Here is a 19,962-nt window from a genome sequence, read left to right on the forward strand (position 1 = left end):
TAGTCCCAGCTACTCAGGAGGCTGAGGCAGGAGAATCCGTTGAACCCGGGAGGCAGAGGTTGCAGTAAGCCGAGATCACACCACTGCACTCCAGCCTGGTGACAGAGTGCGACTCTGTATCAAAAAAAAAAAAAAAAAAAAAAGAAAGAAATGAACAGAGAGATAGAGAGTCCTTTTCATGAACTGAATGTTGGGGTCCTCTATGCAGGGAAGTTGCATTAGAGAGGAGAAATCAGAACGTTGGCTAGCAAGAAACTAGAGAAGAAGTTGGGTGGACATCTTTCACAGGTCGAGTGATGCCTGACATTGCATTCCTTCCTTAGGGATTTTAAATTTCTCAATACTCTCCAAGGATTGAATTGTTCACGACCCAAAATTTGGTATCTTCCTCTGAACTCTCCTTCTTCTAGGAAACTGATGTCAAAACCACCCTACCTGCTGGCAGCTCCCACACCTAATTACTACTGACCCATGTGGATGCACCCCAGAGTTCACATTTATTGAGCACTCACTGTAATTTAGGCATTATGCTAAACATGTTTCAAGGATTATTGCCCAACAACCCTACAAGGTATTTTTTTTTAGTGCAGTTGTCCCCAACATCCTCTTTGATTTCTCTCTTTTCAAAATAATAATAATTACTTTATTGGGGTCTAATTTCTCTATAATAAACTACATTTGAATGAGTTTTGGCAAATCTGTGAAATCACTACCATAAACAAGATACAGAATACATCACCCTTAAAAGTTTCCTTGAATTACCCTTTCCAATCTGTCCCTCCATATTCAGGCCCAGGCAACTACTGATTTGCTCTCTCTCTCTCTCTCACACACACACACACACACACACACACACCTTCCTCTTTCATATACTTTTTTATATAAATGGGGTCATAAAAACTGTGTGAACATACTTTCACTTCCCTCAGGTAAATACCTAGAAGTGGAGACTGGCTGCAGTGGGTCATGCCTGTAATCCTAGCACTTTGGGAGGCCGAGGCGGGTGGATTGCCCGAGCTCAGGTGTTTGAGACCAGCCTGAGCAACACGGTGAAACCCCGTCTCTACTAAAATACAAAAAATGAGCTGGGCATGGTGGTGCATGCCTATAGTCCCAGCTACTCAGGAGACTGAAGCAGGAGAATTGCTTGAACCCAGGAGGCAGAGGTTGCAGTGAGCCAAGATCATTCCACCACACTCCAACCTGGGCAAAGAGCAAGACTGTCTGGAAAAAAAAAAAAAAAAAAGAAGTGGAAATGTTGGGTCTTATTTTATGAAAGGTATATAAGAAACTGCCAAACTGTTTCCCAAAGCGTTTATACTATTTTATATCCTTACTAGCAATGTATGAGAGTTCCAGTTTCTTCACATCCTTCTCAACACTTGATGTTACATTTTTTAATTTTAGCCATTCTAGTTGGTATTTCATTGTGACTTTAATTTATACTTCCCTAATGATGAATAATGCTGAGCATTGTTTCATGTGCTTACTGGCTTTTTTGAGGAAGTGTCTGTTAAAATCTTTCGCCTTTTATATTGGGTTATCTTATTATTTGTAAGTGTTCTTTGCAAGTCCATAGTTGGATTCACTATCTATTAATAAGTACATTTAGGCTGGGTGTGGTGGCTCACACCTGTAATCCCAGCACTTTGGGAGGCTGAGGCGGGCAGATCACCTGAGGTCAGGAGTTCAAGACCAGCCTGGCCAACATTGTGGAACCTCATCCCTACTAAAAATACAAAAATTAGCCGGGTTTGGTGGCGGTTGCCTGTAATCCCAGTTACTCAGGAGGATGAGGTTGGAGATTGCTTGAACCCGGGAGGTGGAGGGTGTAATGAGCTGAAATCATGCCACTGCACTCCAGCCTGGGTGACAGAGCAAGACTCAAAAAAATTAAAAAATTTAAAAAAATTTAAGGATGAGGACATTTTGGCTTTGGAAAATTAAGTAACTGGTCAAGGTCACAGATTCAAACCCAGTGCAATTGCAGAGCCTACGCTTTTTAACACTGTTCCAATATTGCCTCTTGTTACACCTCAATGCTTACAACAAAAAGACCTCATAGGAATTACTCATTTTATTGATAAAGAAACTAAAGATTGGCAGAGTCAATTCCCTTAACCACTTTAATATGGCTAACTGTGGGGACAGTCAACTGATCTCTGGATCCCAAATCTCACCTCATTCTAAATCATCTTCTTTCTATATTGTTCCCACAGTGATCCTTCCAAAATGTGAACCTGATCACATACGGTGGCTCCATACTCTGGGGTAGGCACTAACTCTCTCGCACTGCAAATGGCTTTCCTTGATCTAATCCACACTCCCGTGTCATCTACGACCATTCTTCAGGCATACACACCCTCAGCTGCTCTGAGCTCCCAGCGTCAGGCCCTGGGTGCCTCTGCACTGCCGTCTCCTATGCTGGGTGGCCCTTCTCCAGAGTTGCCAGGCCAACTGCAGTTTGCCCTTCAGAGTCAGCTCATGCCTCCTCTGGGGAACCCCACAGGCTGGTCAGAACCCGCTTCCGAGTGCTCCAAAGGATCTCCCTCTCCCCCGGTCGCCAGTATGTAGACTGGAACTCAGCACACAACCAGCGTGGGCAGGCTGGGGCCTGAATATGCTCAGCTAACGCCCCGGAAGCGAGGAGAGAAGTGGACGACACCGGAGTCTAAAGTAAAAGTGTCATGGGAAGAGGCGCGTAGACACACGCAGCGAGCGGCTGAGTCACGCTATGGCTGGCAAGTCCCCAGGCCTAGAAACCGAGCAGTAGCACTAGCCTACTCCCAGCTTGCCGCCCGCCCAGCGCGGCCCCTGACGTCACCCCTCTGCGCCACGCCGCCGCGGCGCTTCCGGCCGCGAGGCCGCGGACGGCGGGACGGAGTGACTTCACGCGAAGTCGCGCGCCGGAAGTGGCTAGGGCTGCACGGAAGTCGCGGGGGCGGGGCGCGGAGGCGATGGGGGGGCGGCGGCGGCCGGCTATGAGCGGCGGGAGCGCGTGAGCGAGCCGGGCGGGCGAGGCTGGGGGGCCCCGGAGCGCGAGCCGCAGGGCGGAGGGCGGGGGCGCGAGCGCGGCGGGCGGTGGCGGCGAGGCGGCGGCCTAGAAGATGGCGGACGGCGACAGCGGCAGCGAGCGCGGCGGCGGCGGTGGGCCGGGCGGGTTCCAGCCCGCGTCCCGCGGCGGCGGCGAGCAGGAGACGCAGGAGCTGGCCTCGAAGCGGTTGGACATCCAGAACAAGCGCTTCTACTTAGATGTGAAGCAGAATGCCAAGGGCCGCTTCCTCAAGATCGCCGAGGTGGGCGCGGGCGGTTCCAAGAGCCGCCTCACGCTGTCCATGGCGGTGGCCGCCGAGTTCCGCGACTCGCTGGGCGACTTCATAGAGCACTACGCGCAGTTGGGCCCTAGCAGCCCCGAGCAGCTGGCTGCGGGCGCCGAGGAGGGCGGCGGGCCGCGGCGCGCGCTCAAGAGCGAATTCCTGGTGCGTGAGAACCGCAAGTACTACCTGGACCTCAAGGAGAACCAGCGCGGCCGCTTCCTGCGCATCCGCCAAACGGTCAACCGCGGCGGTGGCGGCTTCGGCGCGGGCCCCGGGCCCGGCGGCTTGCAGAGCGGCCAGACCATCGCGCTGCCTGCGCAGGGCCTCATCGAGTTCCGCGACGCGCTGGCCAAGCTCATAGACGACTACGGAGGCGAGGACGACGAGCTGGCAGGCGGCCCGGGAGGCGGCGCCGGGGGCCCAGGGGGCGGCCTGTATGGAGAGCTCCCGGAGGGCACCTCCATCACCGTGGACTCCAAGCGCTTCTTCTTCGATGTGGGCTGCAACAAATACGGGGTGTTTCTGCGAGTAAGCGAAGTGAAGCCGTCCTACCGCAATGCCATCACCGTGCCCTTCAAAGCCTGGGGCAAGTTCGGAGGCGCCTTTTGCCGGTATGCGGATGAGATGAAAGAAATCCAGGAACGACAGAGGGATAAGCTTTATGAGCGACGTGGTGGGGGCAGCGGCGGCGGCGAAGAGTCAGAGGGTGAGGAGGTGGATGAGGATTGAAACGGGCAGCTTCCCCTACAGGCCTCCTCCACCCAACCACCATCCCCTTGGCTAGAGAATTCCTCTTCCTGCTCATCCCCAGTGAGCTAGTGGAGAGGGAGCAAGGGAGGCCGCAGAGGGAAAAAACAAAACAATATAGTTAAGAGAAATAATCATAAGAGAACAGTGACGGACAACTTGAGAAAAGCAGTCAAGTTCCAAGGAACTGACAGCAAGCTGCAAAGAGGAAAACAGCATCTCCTCACCTGCGTAAAATTGTCTCAGCTTCTGTTGTTTCTCAACTGAGGTTCCTAAACCCGTCAGGATAATCCCTGGAGGGAATAGATCCTTGCACATCCAGGGCAAGAAACATGTCCAAGTTACCCAGACCATTGATAACAGTTGCATTTAGGTTGCACCTGGGTAATCTGGCATAAAAGATCTCTCTAGGCCTCACTGTTGCAGTGTCTATCCCTTCACCTCCATTGAAATCAGCATTTTGGATCTAGGTCTTCGTGGAATCCTTGAGAAGAGAGGCCTTTACAATTATCCAGTTCTGAGGGTTCAGGTTCACGAAAAGAAATGCAACTTGGGATAATCATGAACGGTTAAAAATAAGATTTCAAGAAGCCATCTAAGAATACAGAACCAAATTGGATCCGTTTTTTAAAAAAATGGTTTTGCATGGAACCTGGACCAAGGCAAATGTCTTTTCTTTGCAGAATTGTTTTCCAGGATGCCAGTGGATTCAGATAGCAGTGCTTGGAGTAGAATCCGTTACTAAAATAGTTTCAAAGTTGACAAAAAATTTTCGAAGATAAAAGCAGTTTTACATTGGGGGTTGCTGAGGTAGGCACAAGAAAAAGTCAGGCATAAAGCACAAGGCAGACTGTTTGAGTGGATTGGTTGCTGCTCACTAAAGTTCTTCCCCTGATCTCTAAATATGGAGGTCATTACCAAGAAATGCTTTGGTATGAATGAGAGCCAGATCTCCACTGTGTGAGCCAGTGAATTATGGCTAATTCGGCTGTTACAGCCACTGGTTGGCTGGATTTTAAACCATAAAACTTGAAGATTACCTACAAAAGGAACAGTGTGGCTATAAGCCTGAGCTTTAATGGATATACATCCTCACGGAAAAGTTGGAAATAACCAAAACTGAAGTCTTAATTTACCTTCAGTTTAATCTGTGGATTTGTTCAAATACTAAAGATCCTCAGGTCCAGAATTCCAGCATCATTTATTCTTTTAAAATTTTTAAGAACTTGATCCATTGTATCAGTACCTCACAATCAGAGTTGGCAAATGATGGATGAGTGATTCAAGCAGTGCACCCGGTGGAAGCTGAAATCCATCTGTGAATGGAACTGAAGTGAACGTGAATATGCTGACTATATCCTGGAAGCATTTTTATACCATCTTGAAATTTCAACAAACTGGCTTTTGCCAGTTAATCCAGCTGTCTTTCAAGAATAAAAGTTGGGGTTTTCAAGGATCGCCTCTTCTATATTTTAAATGGATTTTCAGTAGAAATGATTTTTACTAATCAAGTTAATCCTACCCCATCAAAAGGTATTCCTAGAAATGTCATAGACCTAGGTAACTTTGAATTGAATGGGAGCTAACCTTCTTTCCAAAGTTTTCAGGTATTCTTTGTGTGACACCTCAACCAGGAGGCAAGTAACCCCACCTCCACAATCTTAGTATTTTTTTTTTGTAACTGCATGCCTGCCCCTTATTTGAGCTGCCTTTTTAATTTATTGCATATCCTTTTTATTACCTTATTTTGGTATTATTCAATCTATACAATCTTTTTGTATTTATTGGGAAATGAGTAATATACAAAAAGGTTTTCATGTATTTGTGGCTGAGAGGGCGGGAAATAATTGTGTACATAAAATTAGGCTTTTTTTTTAAAAAAATAGATTATGCAGAATATTGTTGCTCTTAGATTAAAAAAAAAAAGTGGAAGAGCCACAAACATTGGTGCCCTTTTCAGACTATTTCTCTACTCTCATCATCCACAGTAGAATTTTTAAACAGATTTTTTTAAAGCTTTTCTTTTAAATTTTTCTCCGTTGCAAAGAATGTTTCCTAAATTGTATGGGAGCAATAGTATTTTTGATGTTTTAATGACATCCGTATACTTGTACTGTATTTTGTACTACAAGGCAGCTGTTTTCAATAATGTCCTGCTGTATTTACCTATGTGTTTTGAGTGTTTATTTCTTTGCTGCGGAGAACAAATTTCTAAATAGTTTTAGTAAAGGAGCTGAAAAGCTAGCATTAGGTTTGCAGAAACTGTTTCAGTTTCAACTCTGAGGCAGCAATGAAAATTTAGGTTGCAGCTACTAGTTGATAGCTGTAACTTTTTCATTTTCAAACCATGTACAATTCTTGTATAGACCAACTTGTTTTCTTGCTTCAGTGGTGGTTCTGTTGCTCAGCTGCAGTGAGCCAGTTCAATTTTGCAAAGGTGCAGTACCTCTCCTTTTCAAGGGGTTGGTTTATTCTTTTTTCTTTTTGTTTGGCTGAATTGCAGTAACTAGCCTTGCCTTTCTATTCTGTAGAAATGACAGGGTCTTCACAATCCTTCACCAGTGGCTACTAAGCTATAATTAGCTGAATAGAAAGAATGTGGAAGTGGTCTGAGGCATATAGAGTATATGCCAAGAACACTACCATATATGGCATCAGCTTTGGTTACCAGAGAAATTTTCTTAGTCATTAGACCATATAACAGTAATATATCATATGTAAATCTTTAGATACCAATTTGAGAATTCTCCAAAAAAAGGAGCAAAGAATGCATAAGCTATGTGTTGGCAAAAGTAATTTATATTAAAATTTTGACCTGCCTATGTAAGATTAAGTGGTAATGTCATAGTGGTGGGTTTTTAAGTCTTAACCAATCTCTAAGGTTTGTTTCTCCTGCAAGGGATGGTTCATGGCCTCTCTTCCCACTGCAGGAAGATTGCAGAAGGCTGTGGATTAATTGTAGCATTTCACTGATCTTCACTCCAGCCACTAGGGACAATAGAAACCTGCGAAACACAGATTCATTCATAAATATTATTAATAGCTTATTAAAGGAAATGGTCTTTGTTAATTCCAGTCAGATAATGGCATTGTGCAGACATGGGAAACAACCAATTTTTTTGTTTTTCAGTTGTTGCTATGAATAATTTTGAGCCTTTTTTTTTTTAAGCTTGGCAAACATCCCAGCTAATCAAAATAGTCATATTCCTGAGAAGTAGGAAACTAAAACTTCTTTTCAGATAATTGTTAGAACGTTTGTTTCCCAAACTACCATAGTTACAAAGGTGAAAAGCCAAATTTTAGGAACAGAATCAAAAGAACAAAAATCTGTGAAGAGATCCTACTACTCTTCCTACTATGTTTTGGTTTCTATTGTCTCTACCTATCATTTAAGCAAGTGGAACAGCAGCAAGTTTTTCCGTGCATATGCTGCACAGAACAAAATATAAATATGGCACCAAAAATCAAAGTGAAAACCAAACCAAAAACCCAAACACCCTATGTAACTATCGGAGGCATGTAGGTGGTATAAATGACTGTAGCTGTGATACACACATGGCTACTTGTCACATCACTTTCCATAATTATTTACTGCAAAATGATTGAGAGGCTTTTGGTGCAGGCAGCCATTAACCTCCTGCTTCCTTTGTTACCTCTGGATTACTTTGCAGTAAATTGCAGGTCTTTTAAGAGATTCAAGCTTCAGTTTTCTCAAAACAAAACAATTATCCTGTCTTATCTGAAAATGCAGGGTTGTGGGCAAAAGAGGCTGGTTATAATAATGCCCTCATATTGAGTGGTCTGTAAACGGCTGCACACTTCAGGCACTGTAGTTGCTGAAGATGCTTTGTTAAATGTGACCGTGACTGGCTTTACAGGGGTGTAGAATGTAATCTACACAAGGTGACTTTGCATCTATCTTGCTCTTGAGGTGGATGAAATTGAGAAGCTGGAGTGTGTAAGCCATGCACATAAGTATTCTTCACTGTAAATTTTGTTTTCATTTTTAACCCAATTATGGTACTTTATCCAATGCACAACTGATCTCTCAGTAGATATTCATTTGAAAATAGTGTGGCCTTGATCAGTAGTGAGAAAGGGAAGGAGAAAAGTGACTTTTTTGCTTATGTAGAAATGACTCATTTGCTGAGAGTTTGTCTTTCTGCAGCACTCTTGGTATAATGTTAGTGATCAATCTCCTTTTTGATTGGGGAAAGTTAATGTTTTTGATCCTGGAGTTAATTCAGTTGAGTTATCTTCTATTTTTAGGAAGTATCAGAATTGCTCTGATGAATAACAAAGTTGACTGTTTTGATGTCCAATCTCAGGTTTTAGAATATAGTGGTGTAAAGTCCCACTATTTTTAATTCTTAAAACAATTTTAATTTCGTACACCCTAAAGTCACATGCACAAGGCCTGTTCAGAGAGCAGAGCCTCCATCTTTTTGCTCCTTTTCTACTTTGTACTTCACTTGAAAAAATGTCAAGTGACTTTACATTGTATATTTCCATTGTAACCCTGACATTTCTCAAAGATAAAGCACTTTTTGATCATGAAATACATGAAATCTTTGTGTGATGTGGATCATAGTTTCTCAGGCTCCCTTAGATAATTGCATATGAATATTGTTCTAACTCTGTGTAAGAAGAGTAGAAATCTTTGCTAATGTTAGAAGGTTTGTATTATTGATCCAGAATGCATTTTGCTAGTTTCCAATGGATGGGAGAGTAAACAATGCTGCATTCACAATTTAATAATTTACTTTCCCTTGAGCCTTAAGGTAACTTTTTATTTTCTGTCAACCACAGCACTGAAGTTATAGTAAGTGAATGAGATTATCAGTTTTCAGGGTTGGTTTTAGAGTACTGTAAATCAATTAGCTGTCTTCCTAAAGAGTTACAACTCCCATTCAGTATACTGGATAATGGGTGTGTGGGTGGGGCTGGGGAGGGCGGGAGATAGTTTGTAGAAAAGAAAAAAGAAAAAAAAAAAACACATTTACCTTAAGAAAATATAGACAAAAAAGAATTAAGTATGTGTCATATGCTCCATTTGAAATTCCAAATGTGGCCGGGCGCGGTGGCTCACGCCTGTAATCCCAGCACTCTGGGAGGCTGAGGTGGGTGGATCAGTTCAGGTCAGCCTGGACAACATGGTGAAACCCGGTCTCTACTAAAAATAATAAAATTAGCCGGGCATGGTGGTGCATGCCTGTAGTCCCAGCTACTTGGGAGGCTGAGGCAGGAGAATGGCTTGAACCCAGGAGGCGGAGGTTGCAGTGAGCCAAGATTGTGCCATTGCACTCCAACTTGGGTAACAGAACAAGACTCCGTCTCAAAAAAAAAAAAAAATTCCAAATGTAAGGTGGAAATGGCAGATTATAACTTCATTTCCCCCCCATTTTTAACTTAGAAAAAACAAAGTCCTTAATTTTTAAGTATTAGCCCCCCAGAAGTTTCAGCAGATAGCTGGACTCTTGAATAATGAGTTCTTTTGATATGTCTGACTTTGCTATTTAAAGTCTCCTTTCCCAGCCCTCAGTCTTAAAACTCAGTTTTATTACTGACGGATTTAACAGACTCTTACTTGAACAATTGTCCGATTATCAGTACTGAAAATTAGATTTGGAAAATGAAAAAATAATAAAATTGCATCACGAAAACTTAGTACCTTAGAGACTCCCAATTGATATCTGTACCCCTGATTCAAGTAAGGCCTTTATGAATGTATTTTATATTTCCTAAAGAAATAGGGAATATGCCATCAATGTAATCACCTCTATTCACAGTCATTTAATTTGAAAATCTAACTCATGTCTCTTGAATTAGACATTCCAGTTGGGATAGGTAGAGCCATGTTAAAACAATAGAATAGCAACTGCCATATTGGTAGTTTCACTGCTCAGTATGATTTCTAATAAGAGCAGAGCTTTATTGGAAGCTAAAATTCATTTTTCTCCATAGATGATTCTAACAGTTTAATAAAAAAGTATAATTATACTTTAATTGTCAACAGATTTTGATTCTAGAAGCAAATTTCATGTTCCTTGTGTTATATCTAATATCCATTGATATGGGTAAGAAAACTAATTATGTCTTTTTAGTATGATGAAATGTGGTCCCAGAGTATTGGAAAGAAAGCAATAGCCCTATTCAGTGTCCACTAGGATGGATATTGCAGAAGGCGTGAGTTTGTCCTTTTCTCCCCGTTTACCTTAAATAACACTTCAATAGCTAACTTTTTCCAAAATATCCATTTAGGCCATCTCTTATTTCTTAAAGCCAAATATTTCGTCCCCAGTCTTAACCCTGAGTTGCAAGATCAGGCTGGTTGGAAGAATCTTTATATTTAGAAATAGGATGGTGAGTGGTTTGTTTATTCTCTTGTTAAATTCCTTTTTCAGAGACATAACTGCAGGGAGAGTCCCAAGAGAATTGAAGAACTGGATTATATCATTAAACACATTTGTGTTGTAGGAATTTGGGAGTTTCATTTTGAACTGATGAGATATTAGACATAAACCCTTCTCCCAGCCCACATGTCATCCCTGTGTACAAAAGCTTTCTGGATTCGTTTTTTTTTTTTAAACGGAGTTTCGCTCTTATCGCACAGGCTGGAGTGAGTGCAGTGGCATGATCTCAGCTCACTGCAACCTTTGCCTCCCGGGCTCAAGCGATTCTCCTGCCTCAGCCTCCCAAGTAGCTGGGATTACAAGCATGTGCCACTATGCCCAGCTAATTTTTTGTATTTTTAGTAGAGACGGGGTTTCACCATGTTGGCCAGGCTGGTCTCGAACTCCTGACCTCAAGTGATCTGCCCGCCTCAGCCTCCCAAAGTGCTGGAATTACAGGCGTGAGCCATCACGCCTAGCCTACTCACTGAATTTCTGAAAGTCAATAGGTTGAGCAAAAAGTCTAGAAACTGGCTTTAAGTCAATATGGGACATACTTATAAAGAGTCCATGGTTTTGCACGTTTCGGTAGACAAGTAAATCTGAGTTATTTTTCAATGACTTATCAATATTTGAATAGTAACTAAGATCGTCAGTGTATCTGGACTTCTTTTTTTGAAGTTCTAAAACAATTATAGTAGGGATTTATTATTTTGGGCCTCCATCCAGATGTTTTTCCAAGATCATTTTTAAAAATTCATTTGTCTTCTGTTTCCAGATAACATACTTTCCGTTCTATAGGAATCTTCACTGCCAATCAATATCTACCAGTGGCTTCCTTAGACTATTCACTCCAAAGCTGGGACTGATGTCCTGCCAGTAGAGAATCTACAGAAATAATTTGAATGAATTAAAACCAAATCTTGATAGCAGGAGACAGCTTCCTGATCTAGATGTACAATTAGAGTTTACGTTGGAAATTACTTTAAAATGTGTTTTTTGGGGATGTCTTCAATCTCTGTGTAAATACCCACATGCTTATGCATTGTAAACCAAGTGTGTATTCCTATGTATGAATTTGTAGAACTGATTTCTGCTTCAAGAGAAGCTGCATCTTTAATTTTATAAGGTCCCCTCCACCTGTAACCCTATAACTGTCTGTAAATAAAACACTAAAATTTGTAGTGATAGGATCAATTTGGGAATATCTGCTGAGAGACCAAAAAGTTCATTTTTTTAAGTACCTTGGTTAAAGAGTAAAGATTATTCCTCTTATTTTTTAAAGAAGAATGCACTTTAACAAACATAGAGCTGCATGGGCAATTCAAACAAATCTGTGAAGTGCAGTACCCATTCAGAAATCACACTTCCTGAAAACCGTTCAAAAGCAGAGTCCAGACGGGCTGTTGATCTCACTGCCTGTAGGTTGAAGCTCAGATTCTCATCAATTTTGAGAGGAGCAGGGCTGCTTCAAAAGAGCAATGTGAATACAGTCAGAAGCTTCAGACTGGTCTGTAAAAATGGCGGGTCCCGTATTTACCACTAACTAGCAAAACTGACAGAAAAACTCACAGATAAATGTAAGAATCCTTCCTGCTGGTGTGCACTCCTTACAATAGACTTTTGCAAATGGAGTTTTACAGTCTATATTTAAAAAAAATTGTATGTTTGTAACAAATAAAGTATGCAGAAAAGTGAATGACAATCTTGTGCTTGTGTCTCTAAGTAATTATGTGGTGATAGGGGAGGGAAATCCCATCTGTTGGGGCTCACGAATGGGTATGGAATCAGGAGTTCCCACTTAAAATGACTTAAGTCATTGCACATTTCATCTGAACTATAGCCTGTTCTAGAACTTCTGGGTTGCCGTAACCCTTTTCTAGTAAGCAATTTGTGGAGTAAATCAAAACTGCAAATTAATTTTATGCTTTGGTTGATAACCTAGACAGCCACTTGCTTCCCTTAATTTCTTCCATCATTTACAATGGCTTGAAAGAAACTGCTAAGTCTTCCTTCATTGTTTATCAACATTGTAATTGCTTAGAAGGTAAATTAGGCCAGGCTTTTCTTGCCCTAATGTTTTAGAAAAAAACTGAATTATGTCCATTTATCCTGGCCAGGTTGGTCTCAGGAACCCCTTTACACTTAAATTTACTGAATACCCCCAAGGAGGTTTTATCTTTCTAGGCTATATCCGTAGATACTTACCATTTTAGAAGCTGAAACTTCTTTTTTTTTTTTTTTTTTTGAGATGGAGTCTTGCTCTGTCGCCAGGCTGGAGTACAGCGGCACGATCTCAGCCCACTGTAACCTTCGCCTCCCGGTTTCAAGCGATTCCCCTGCCTCAGCCTCCCAAGTAGTTGTGATTACAGGCACGTGCCACCACACCTGGCTAATTTTTTGTATTGCAGTAGAGATGGGGTATTACTATGTTGGCCAAGATGGTCTTAATCTCCTGACCTCGTGATCTACCCATCTCAGCCTCCCAAAGTGTTGGGATTACAGGCGTGAGTCACCGTGCTGGCCAAGAAGCTGAAACATTTTCAAGACAAAAATAACAAGCACACATTCCATCAGCTATCAGAGCAATTACATCATAATGTCATTTAGCCTCTGGAAAACTCCACTATAAACTTATGAGAGAATGAAAGTGGAAAATGCGAATGTTTTTATGAACATAGTTTTGACTTCTTGGGCCCCTGAGTCTCAGGCAACCCTAGAGGATTCTGGATCACACTCTTGAGAACCACTAACTAGACTGATAAGTAAATAGTGCCTTTCTGAAAATGAGGGATGGTTTTTTATATAGCGATAGCTTAATCCTTTAGTTCTCATATGTTTTCTTTATATTAGAAGCTCCTGCTACGAAATGCCCATACCGCCCCCGGCCCCCGCAACACACAACATACCTAACTTAACTGTGATTGTCCACTTCTACAATCTCTAAGTGATTCTCAATGCTGGCTGCAGAACCATCTGGAAAGCTTTGAATACTGATGCCCAGGCACCGCCACGGACCAACTGAATCAATCGTTGAGATACAGACATGGAATTTTTTGGTAATGCTTTGCCTTTTTGAGTTCCCCAAGGTGATTCTAGTCTACAGTCGGGTGAAACCAGTGGTCTGTGGGATTTTAAGGTATAAAGAAAGGAAAAGGGTTGGGAATCTCTGCCAGAGGAAAACAAGAGTATAGCAGAACATTCCTTGAATGTATGGCTTTCACCTCCCAACCACTGTGTCTAAATTACCACTTAAACCTCTAAAATAACTCATCTTGAGAAAAGTTTGCAAATGGAATCCTTGAGTACTGATATTAGTAGTCCCTCACTGGGAAAATCTGGGGTTTTACTAGCACAGAGAAACGCTTAGCATGCATCAGAGTCACTTAGAGGGCTGGTTAAAACATGGATTACTGAGTTTCTGATTTAGCAGTTCCAGAGGGAACTTAAGTTGCATTTCTTTTTTTTTTTTTTTTTTTCCCTTGAGACAGAGTTTCGCTCTTGTTGCCCAGGCTGGAGTGCAATGGCGCGATCTCGGCTCACTGCAACCTCCACCTCCCAGGTTCAAGTGATTCTCCTGCCTCAGCCTCCCAAGTAGCTGGGATTACAGGCACATGCCACTGCACCCAGCTAATTTTTGTATTTTTAGTAGAGACAGGGTTTCTCCGTGTTGGCCAGGCTGGTCCCAAACTCCTGATCTCAGGTGATCCACCTGCCTCAGCCTCCCAAAGTGCTGGGATTATAGGCATGAGCCACCGTGCCTGGCCTTAAGTTGCATTTCTAACAAGTTCCCAGATAATGCTGATCCTGCTGATTTGAGGACCGTGCTTGGACACTAATTGCAGAAATCACAAAAGTTATGGGAAGAATTAGCTTAGTTGCCAACTGACAGAGGTCTCAGGAAGTATTTGTCCTGATGAGTTAGTCTGCTGTAGTGCTGCTGAGGCTGGGTTTGGTTCACTAGAAACCCTGTAGATGGTTTGAATTTTTTAGATTCATGTGAAGTTTGTTACTGTACAAGTTTAAACAATAGATGCAGCCAGGCTATAGCCTGAAGAGCTGCATTAGAGCTAATGCCTGGAGGAACAGGGATATTACCTTTATAGTTTTTGTATTTTTTCATGTCATGACTATCCCTGACTGTTCTAAACAGTGTGATTTTCGGCAAGTACCTTCAGTACCAAAATCTTTTTTTTTTTTTTTTTTTTTTGAGACGTAGTCTCACTCTGTCACCCAGGCTGGAGTGTAGTGGCGTGATCTCAGCTCCCTGCAACCTCCACCTCCCAGGTTCAAGCAATTCTCTGCCTCAGCCTCATGAGTAGCTGGGATTACAGGCGCCCGCCGCCATGCCCAGCTGATTTTTTTTTTATTTTTAGTAGAGACGGGGTTTCACCAAGTTGGCCAGGCTGGTCTTGAACTCCTGACCTCGTGATCCACCTGCCTTAGCCTCCCAAAGTGCTGGGATTACAGGCGTAAGCCACTGCGCCCGGCCCCAGAATCTTTTAATAACCATTCTTAGCTCAGATCGTTTGTAAATTCATTCAGTTAATTATTGGGTAGCTGCTATATTCCAGGTATTGTACTAGGGTAGAGGATACGGTTGTCGTTCATATAGGACTTATAGTTTAGTGGGTCGGGAGAAAGAAGAGAAAGCTTTTAAGAAGAACTAGTCTCCCTAGCTACTAACCAGGCCTCCATTCAAGCAATAGATAATTTGATTTGCAACATCATTCCTGACCCAGACATTTACTCCTTACAAGAGACAGCCCCATTGAAATTTAAAAGAAAAGGAAATATTACCTACACAAGACAGAGGTTTAACTTATCTTAGACATCCATGGTACCTTATGTAGACCCCTCAGTGGACCTAATTAAGGTCTCCAAACTAGTTAAGGACAAGAGCAAACATACATCTAAATTAGCTCTCTTATCTGTTACAGAAAGGACAAACTTCTTACTCCTATGCTCTGTGTCTGAGATGACACAACAAATCCACTGGTAGTTTGTAGAACAGAGGTTGGAGAGAATGGACTAAGTCTCTCAAGCCTGTGGGTAACACAGAGATTGCCCTAGACTCAACCCTCACACACACTTCCTCATCTTCTTACATGCAGGACTGTACCAGGAATTCCTCCACACAGCCCTAGACTGTCCTCACCCCCTCAAAATCATCCTATCGTTTGCCTCATTTACGCAGTACCCCTTATAGTTGGTGGCCATTTATTTTCTTTTTGAAGTTATAGTCTCCAAACTTTCTTTTATTACAAAATTAGTGCAACTCATTTTTACAAAGATGAACAGTATAGATTCTCTGTAAAGAAATAAATGTATGTGCCTCCTTTCCCCAAACCTACTCTTTAAAGATAACTGCTGTTAAACAATTTAGTATGCATTCTTTCATAATTTTTTAATGAAGTATTTTTTAAATCTCAACAGTGTTAAGTGACCATCACATTTATGTATGTATTAATATATATTGAAAAAAATTATATTAGCTCAGTAAATAAAATGATAATGAATTTATGTTGAGCACACTGATGGCTTTTTCCTGAGGCTTTCTTTTTTTTTTTTCTTTTTTTGAGACGGAGTCTAGCTCTGTAGCCTAGGCTGGAGTGCAGTGGCGAAATCTCGGCTCACTGCAACCTCTGCTTCTGGGGTTCAAGTGATTCTCCTGCCTCAGCCTCCTGAGTAGCTGGGACTACAGGTGCCCACCATCATGTCCAGCTAAGTTTTGTATATTTAGTAGAGACGGGGTTTCACTATGTTGGCCAGGCTGGTCTCAAACTCCTGACCTCCTGCTCCGCCAGCCTTGGCCTCCCAAAGTGCTGGGATTACAGGCGTGAGCCACCCCGCCCGGCCTCCTGAGGTATTTTCTAACATACATGTCTTATATTGAGCTGTGCACAAGGCCCACAAATCTTAGGCAGAAATGATTTTTTTTTTTTTTTTGCACTATACCACGCCGAGATTTTTTTCTTTTGCAGAAATAAATTGAAAAGTAATTTCAGGCCGGGCGCAGTGGCTCCTGCCTGTAATCCCAGCACTATGGGAGGCCGAGGAGGGCGGATCACCTGAGGTCAGGAGTTCGAGACCAGCCTGACCAACATGGAGAAGCATCGTCTCTACTAAAAATACAAAATTAGTTGGGCGTGGTGGCACATGCCTATAATCCCAGCTACTAGGGAGGCTGAGGCAGGAGAATCGCTTGAACCTGGGAGGCAGAGGTTGTGGTGAGCCGAGATCGCACCATTGCACTCCAGCCTGGGCAACAAGAGCGAAACTCCATCTCAAAAAAAAAAAAAAAGTAATTTCATTCTTTCTTCTAGGCCCCATTTAATTAGACTCAGATAAGTACATCTCATGTAATGGTAAAATGAAAATTCTTGGTCTTCAGCTGGGCGTGGTGGCTCAAGTTTATAATCCCAGCACTTTGGGAGGCCAAGGTGGGCAGATCATGAGGTCAGGAGTTCGAGATCAGCCTGGCCAATATGGTGAAACCCCGTCTCTACTAAAACTTAAAAAAAAAAAAAGAAATTAGCCAGGTGTGGTGGCGCACGCCTATAGTCCCAGCTACTCAGGAGGCTGAGGCAGAAGAATCATATGAAGCCAGAAGGCAGAGGTTGCAGTGAGCCGAGATTGTGCCACTGCACTCCAGCCTGGACAACAGAATGAGACTCTGTCTCAAAAAAAAAAAAAAAAATCACCTAACAGGTGCATATTTCCCTTTGAGGTAAACAACTTACATTTAAAATGAACAAGTTGGCCAGGCGCGGTGGCTCATGCCTGTAATCCCAGCACTTTGGGAGGCTGAGGCAGGTGGATCATTTGAGGTCAGAAGTTCGAGACCAGCCTGGCCAACATGGTGAAACCCCATCTCTACTAAAAATACAAAAATTAGCCAGGTGTGGCAAAACGCACCTGTAATCCCAGCTACTCAGGAGGCTGAAGCAGGAGAATTGCTTGAACCTAGCAGGTGGAGGCTGCCGTGAGCCGAGATTCGCACTGCTGCACTCCAGCCTGGGTGAGGTTACAGAGGGAGGCTCCGTCTCAAAAAAATAAAATAAAATGAACAAGTCACTAAATGAAGTGATTCTCTGCTGATAATTCACTGGGTGAAGGAGTGCTGGGATCCAGTTGGCCTTATGAGACGATTACTAAGTTTAAGAATAAGAAAATGTATTGTCTTTATCGGCTTGTTACATGACCTTAAGTGAGTTGTTTCTCTGCATAAAAAAATCCCTGCCCTTATATACATCTAGCTGCTTCTGGCCTTGAAGGTTTGGCTTGGAATTCTGAGACAGTTTTTTTTTTTTAATTGGGTTCTCTATCATGCATAATTCAGAACATAAAGGCAGGTTCCTCACCTTCTAGTATAAATAACATAAAAAGAGAAAGCATGTTAGGTATTCTGGCAGAATGGCGAAAACAAACTTCTGAAGGAAGAAGAGCTGTTGTCAGCGTCAGCGATGAGGAATGTTCTAGTCCAGCAGCTGCTGATTTTCTGGCAGTGAAAACCCAGCTGGTGACATCACTTAGGCAAGTGACTCATTAGAGCAGTCCTCTCATTTATCTGCTCCTTATCTGACACCACATCTTTTCTGGTGGGGACTGCAAACTCTCTTTTGATTACACCTGCTGAACTCTCCCAAATCTTTGTCAGCCATAGGTTTTCTCTTTTGTGGGCAAGACTTAGGATAGAAACAAGTGTGGGAATTATCAGGGTTTGTTGCAGTGTTTTATATTGTACCTACCATTTTGCCTTCAAAGGTCACACTTTAAGGGAGCCAGGGCCAGGCAGGTGGCTCCTGATCCCAGCACTGTGAGACGCTGAAGTGGGTGGATCGTTTGAGTTCAGGAGTTCAAGACCAGCCTGGGCAACATGGTGAGACCTCACCTCTATTAAAAAATATAAAAAATTAGCTAGGCATGGTGCCACGTGCCTGTAGTCCCAGCTACTTGGAAGGCTGAGGTGGGAGGATCACTTAGCCCTGGGAGATCAAGACTGCAGTGAGCCATCATGATACCGCTGCACTCCAGCCTTGCCAACAGAATGAGACCCCGTCTCAAAAGAAGCGGGGCTCGGGAGGGGAGCCAGCTCTCATTTTCCCTGCAAGCTGCTCCCATCCACCCTCTGAGGCTAGGCCTGACATCATTGCTGGGGTGTGTTCTAGAGCACCTTCTCCCCATGCCTATGTGGGTTTTCTCTGGGTACTCTGGTCTCCTCCCACATCCCAAAGATGTGCAGGTTAGGTTCGTTGGCGTGTCTAAAGTGTCCCAGTCCCACACACATAGTGTGCCGTGTGTGGAATGGCATTCAGTCCAGGATTGGCTCCCACCTTGCACCCTCAACTGCCAGGATAGGCTCCAGCCACCCACAACCCTGAACTGGAATAAATGGGTTAGAAAATCAATGCATGGATAAATGAATACAAATTATTATAAAATAAAAATTGGTAAAGAATATGATAATTATACAAATGCATGGCAATAGACAATGAGGAATGAAATTGCTCAGTGAGCCTGCCAAATGTGTGACTGGTTTTTAACTGTGTGGTAGCAGAGGCCATTCCTTACAAATTTTGCTTTATAAACATTTATTCCCTAATTTAACTTACCCCACTATGATAGTCATCACTCATTCATTCACCAAAAATGAGGTAAATAATTATCCTACTTGTTTTTATTACTCTTTTTTTTTTTTTTTTTTTGAGATGGAGTCTCACTCTGTCATCCAGGCTGGAGTGCAGTGGCACAATCTCGGCTCACTGCAACCTCCGCCTCCCGGATTCAAGCAATTCTCCTGCCTCAGCCTCCTGCATAGCTGGGACTACAGGTGTGCGCCACCATGCCCGGCTAATTTTTTTTGTATGTTTAGTACAGACCGGGTTTCACCATGTTGGCCAGGCTGGTTTCGAACTCCTGACCTCAGGTGATCTGCCCACCTTGGCCTCCCGAAGTGCTAGGATTACAGGCATGAGCCACCGTGTCCAGCCTGCTTTTATTAATCTTTCTTAAGTTTATGTATAGCTCAAATTTATTTCAATGTTTAATATTAGAAGCTTTTTGGGTCTTTATTTAGAAGTTTGGTGATGTTTTTGTGACCAGAAATATGCTGTAGGAACTTAACTGTTGTTTATATCAATTACCCCGTCAACCTGAATAAAAAGATACTAGAAAAAAAATTACCTCTAAATATGTTGGGTGTTGGGTTTACTCTGAAATAGAAATAAGGATTATAATCTGGAGTGCAGCCGGGCGCAGTGGCTCACACCTGTAATCCCACCACTTTGAAAGACTGAGGTGGGCAGATTACCTGAGGTCAGGAGTTCAAGATCAGCCTGGCCAACATGGCGAAACCCCGTCTCTACTAAAAATACAAAAAAAATTAGCCAGGCATGGTGGCACGAGCCTGTAATCCCAGCTACTTGGGAGGCTGAGGCAGGAGAATCGCTTGAACCTGGGAGGCAGAGATTGCAGTCAGCCAAGATCGCGCCACTGCAGTCCAG

At 43.0% G+C, this 19,962-nt stretch overlaps 1 protein-coding gene across 1 annotated transcript; it reads left to right on the top strand.

Annotated features, from left to right (window-relative positions):
* The first annotated feature begins 589 nt into the window (after positions 1-589).
* PURB (purine rich element binding protein B) lies at positions 590-12,161 on the top strand. Its single transcript, XM_055293233.2, has one exon. The coding sequence runs from the start codon at positions 3,108-3,110 to the stop codon at positions 4,044-4,046; it is 939 nt and encodes a 312-aa protein (XP_055149208.1). The 5' UTR covers positions 590-3,107; the 3' UTR covers positions 4,047-12,161.
* The last annotated feature ends 7,801 nt before the right edge of the window (positions 12,162-19,962 follow it).

This window comes from Symphalangus syndactylus, chromosome 9 (genome assembly GCF_028878055.3).
Source record: "Symphalangus syndactylus isolate Jambi chromosome 9, NHGRI_mSymSyn1-v2.1_pri, whole genome shotgun sequence".
Classification (NCBI taxonomy): domain Eukaryota; kingdom Metazoa; phylum Chordata; class Mammalia; order Primates; family Hylobatidae; genus Symphalangus; species Symphalangus syndactylus.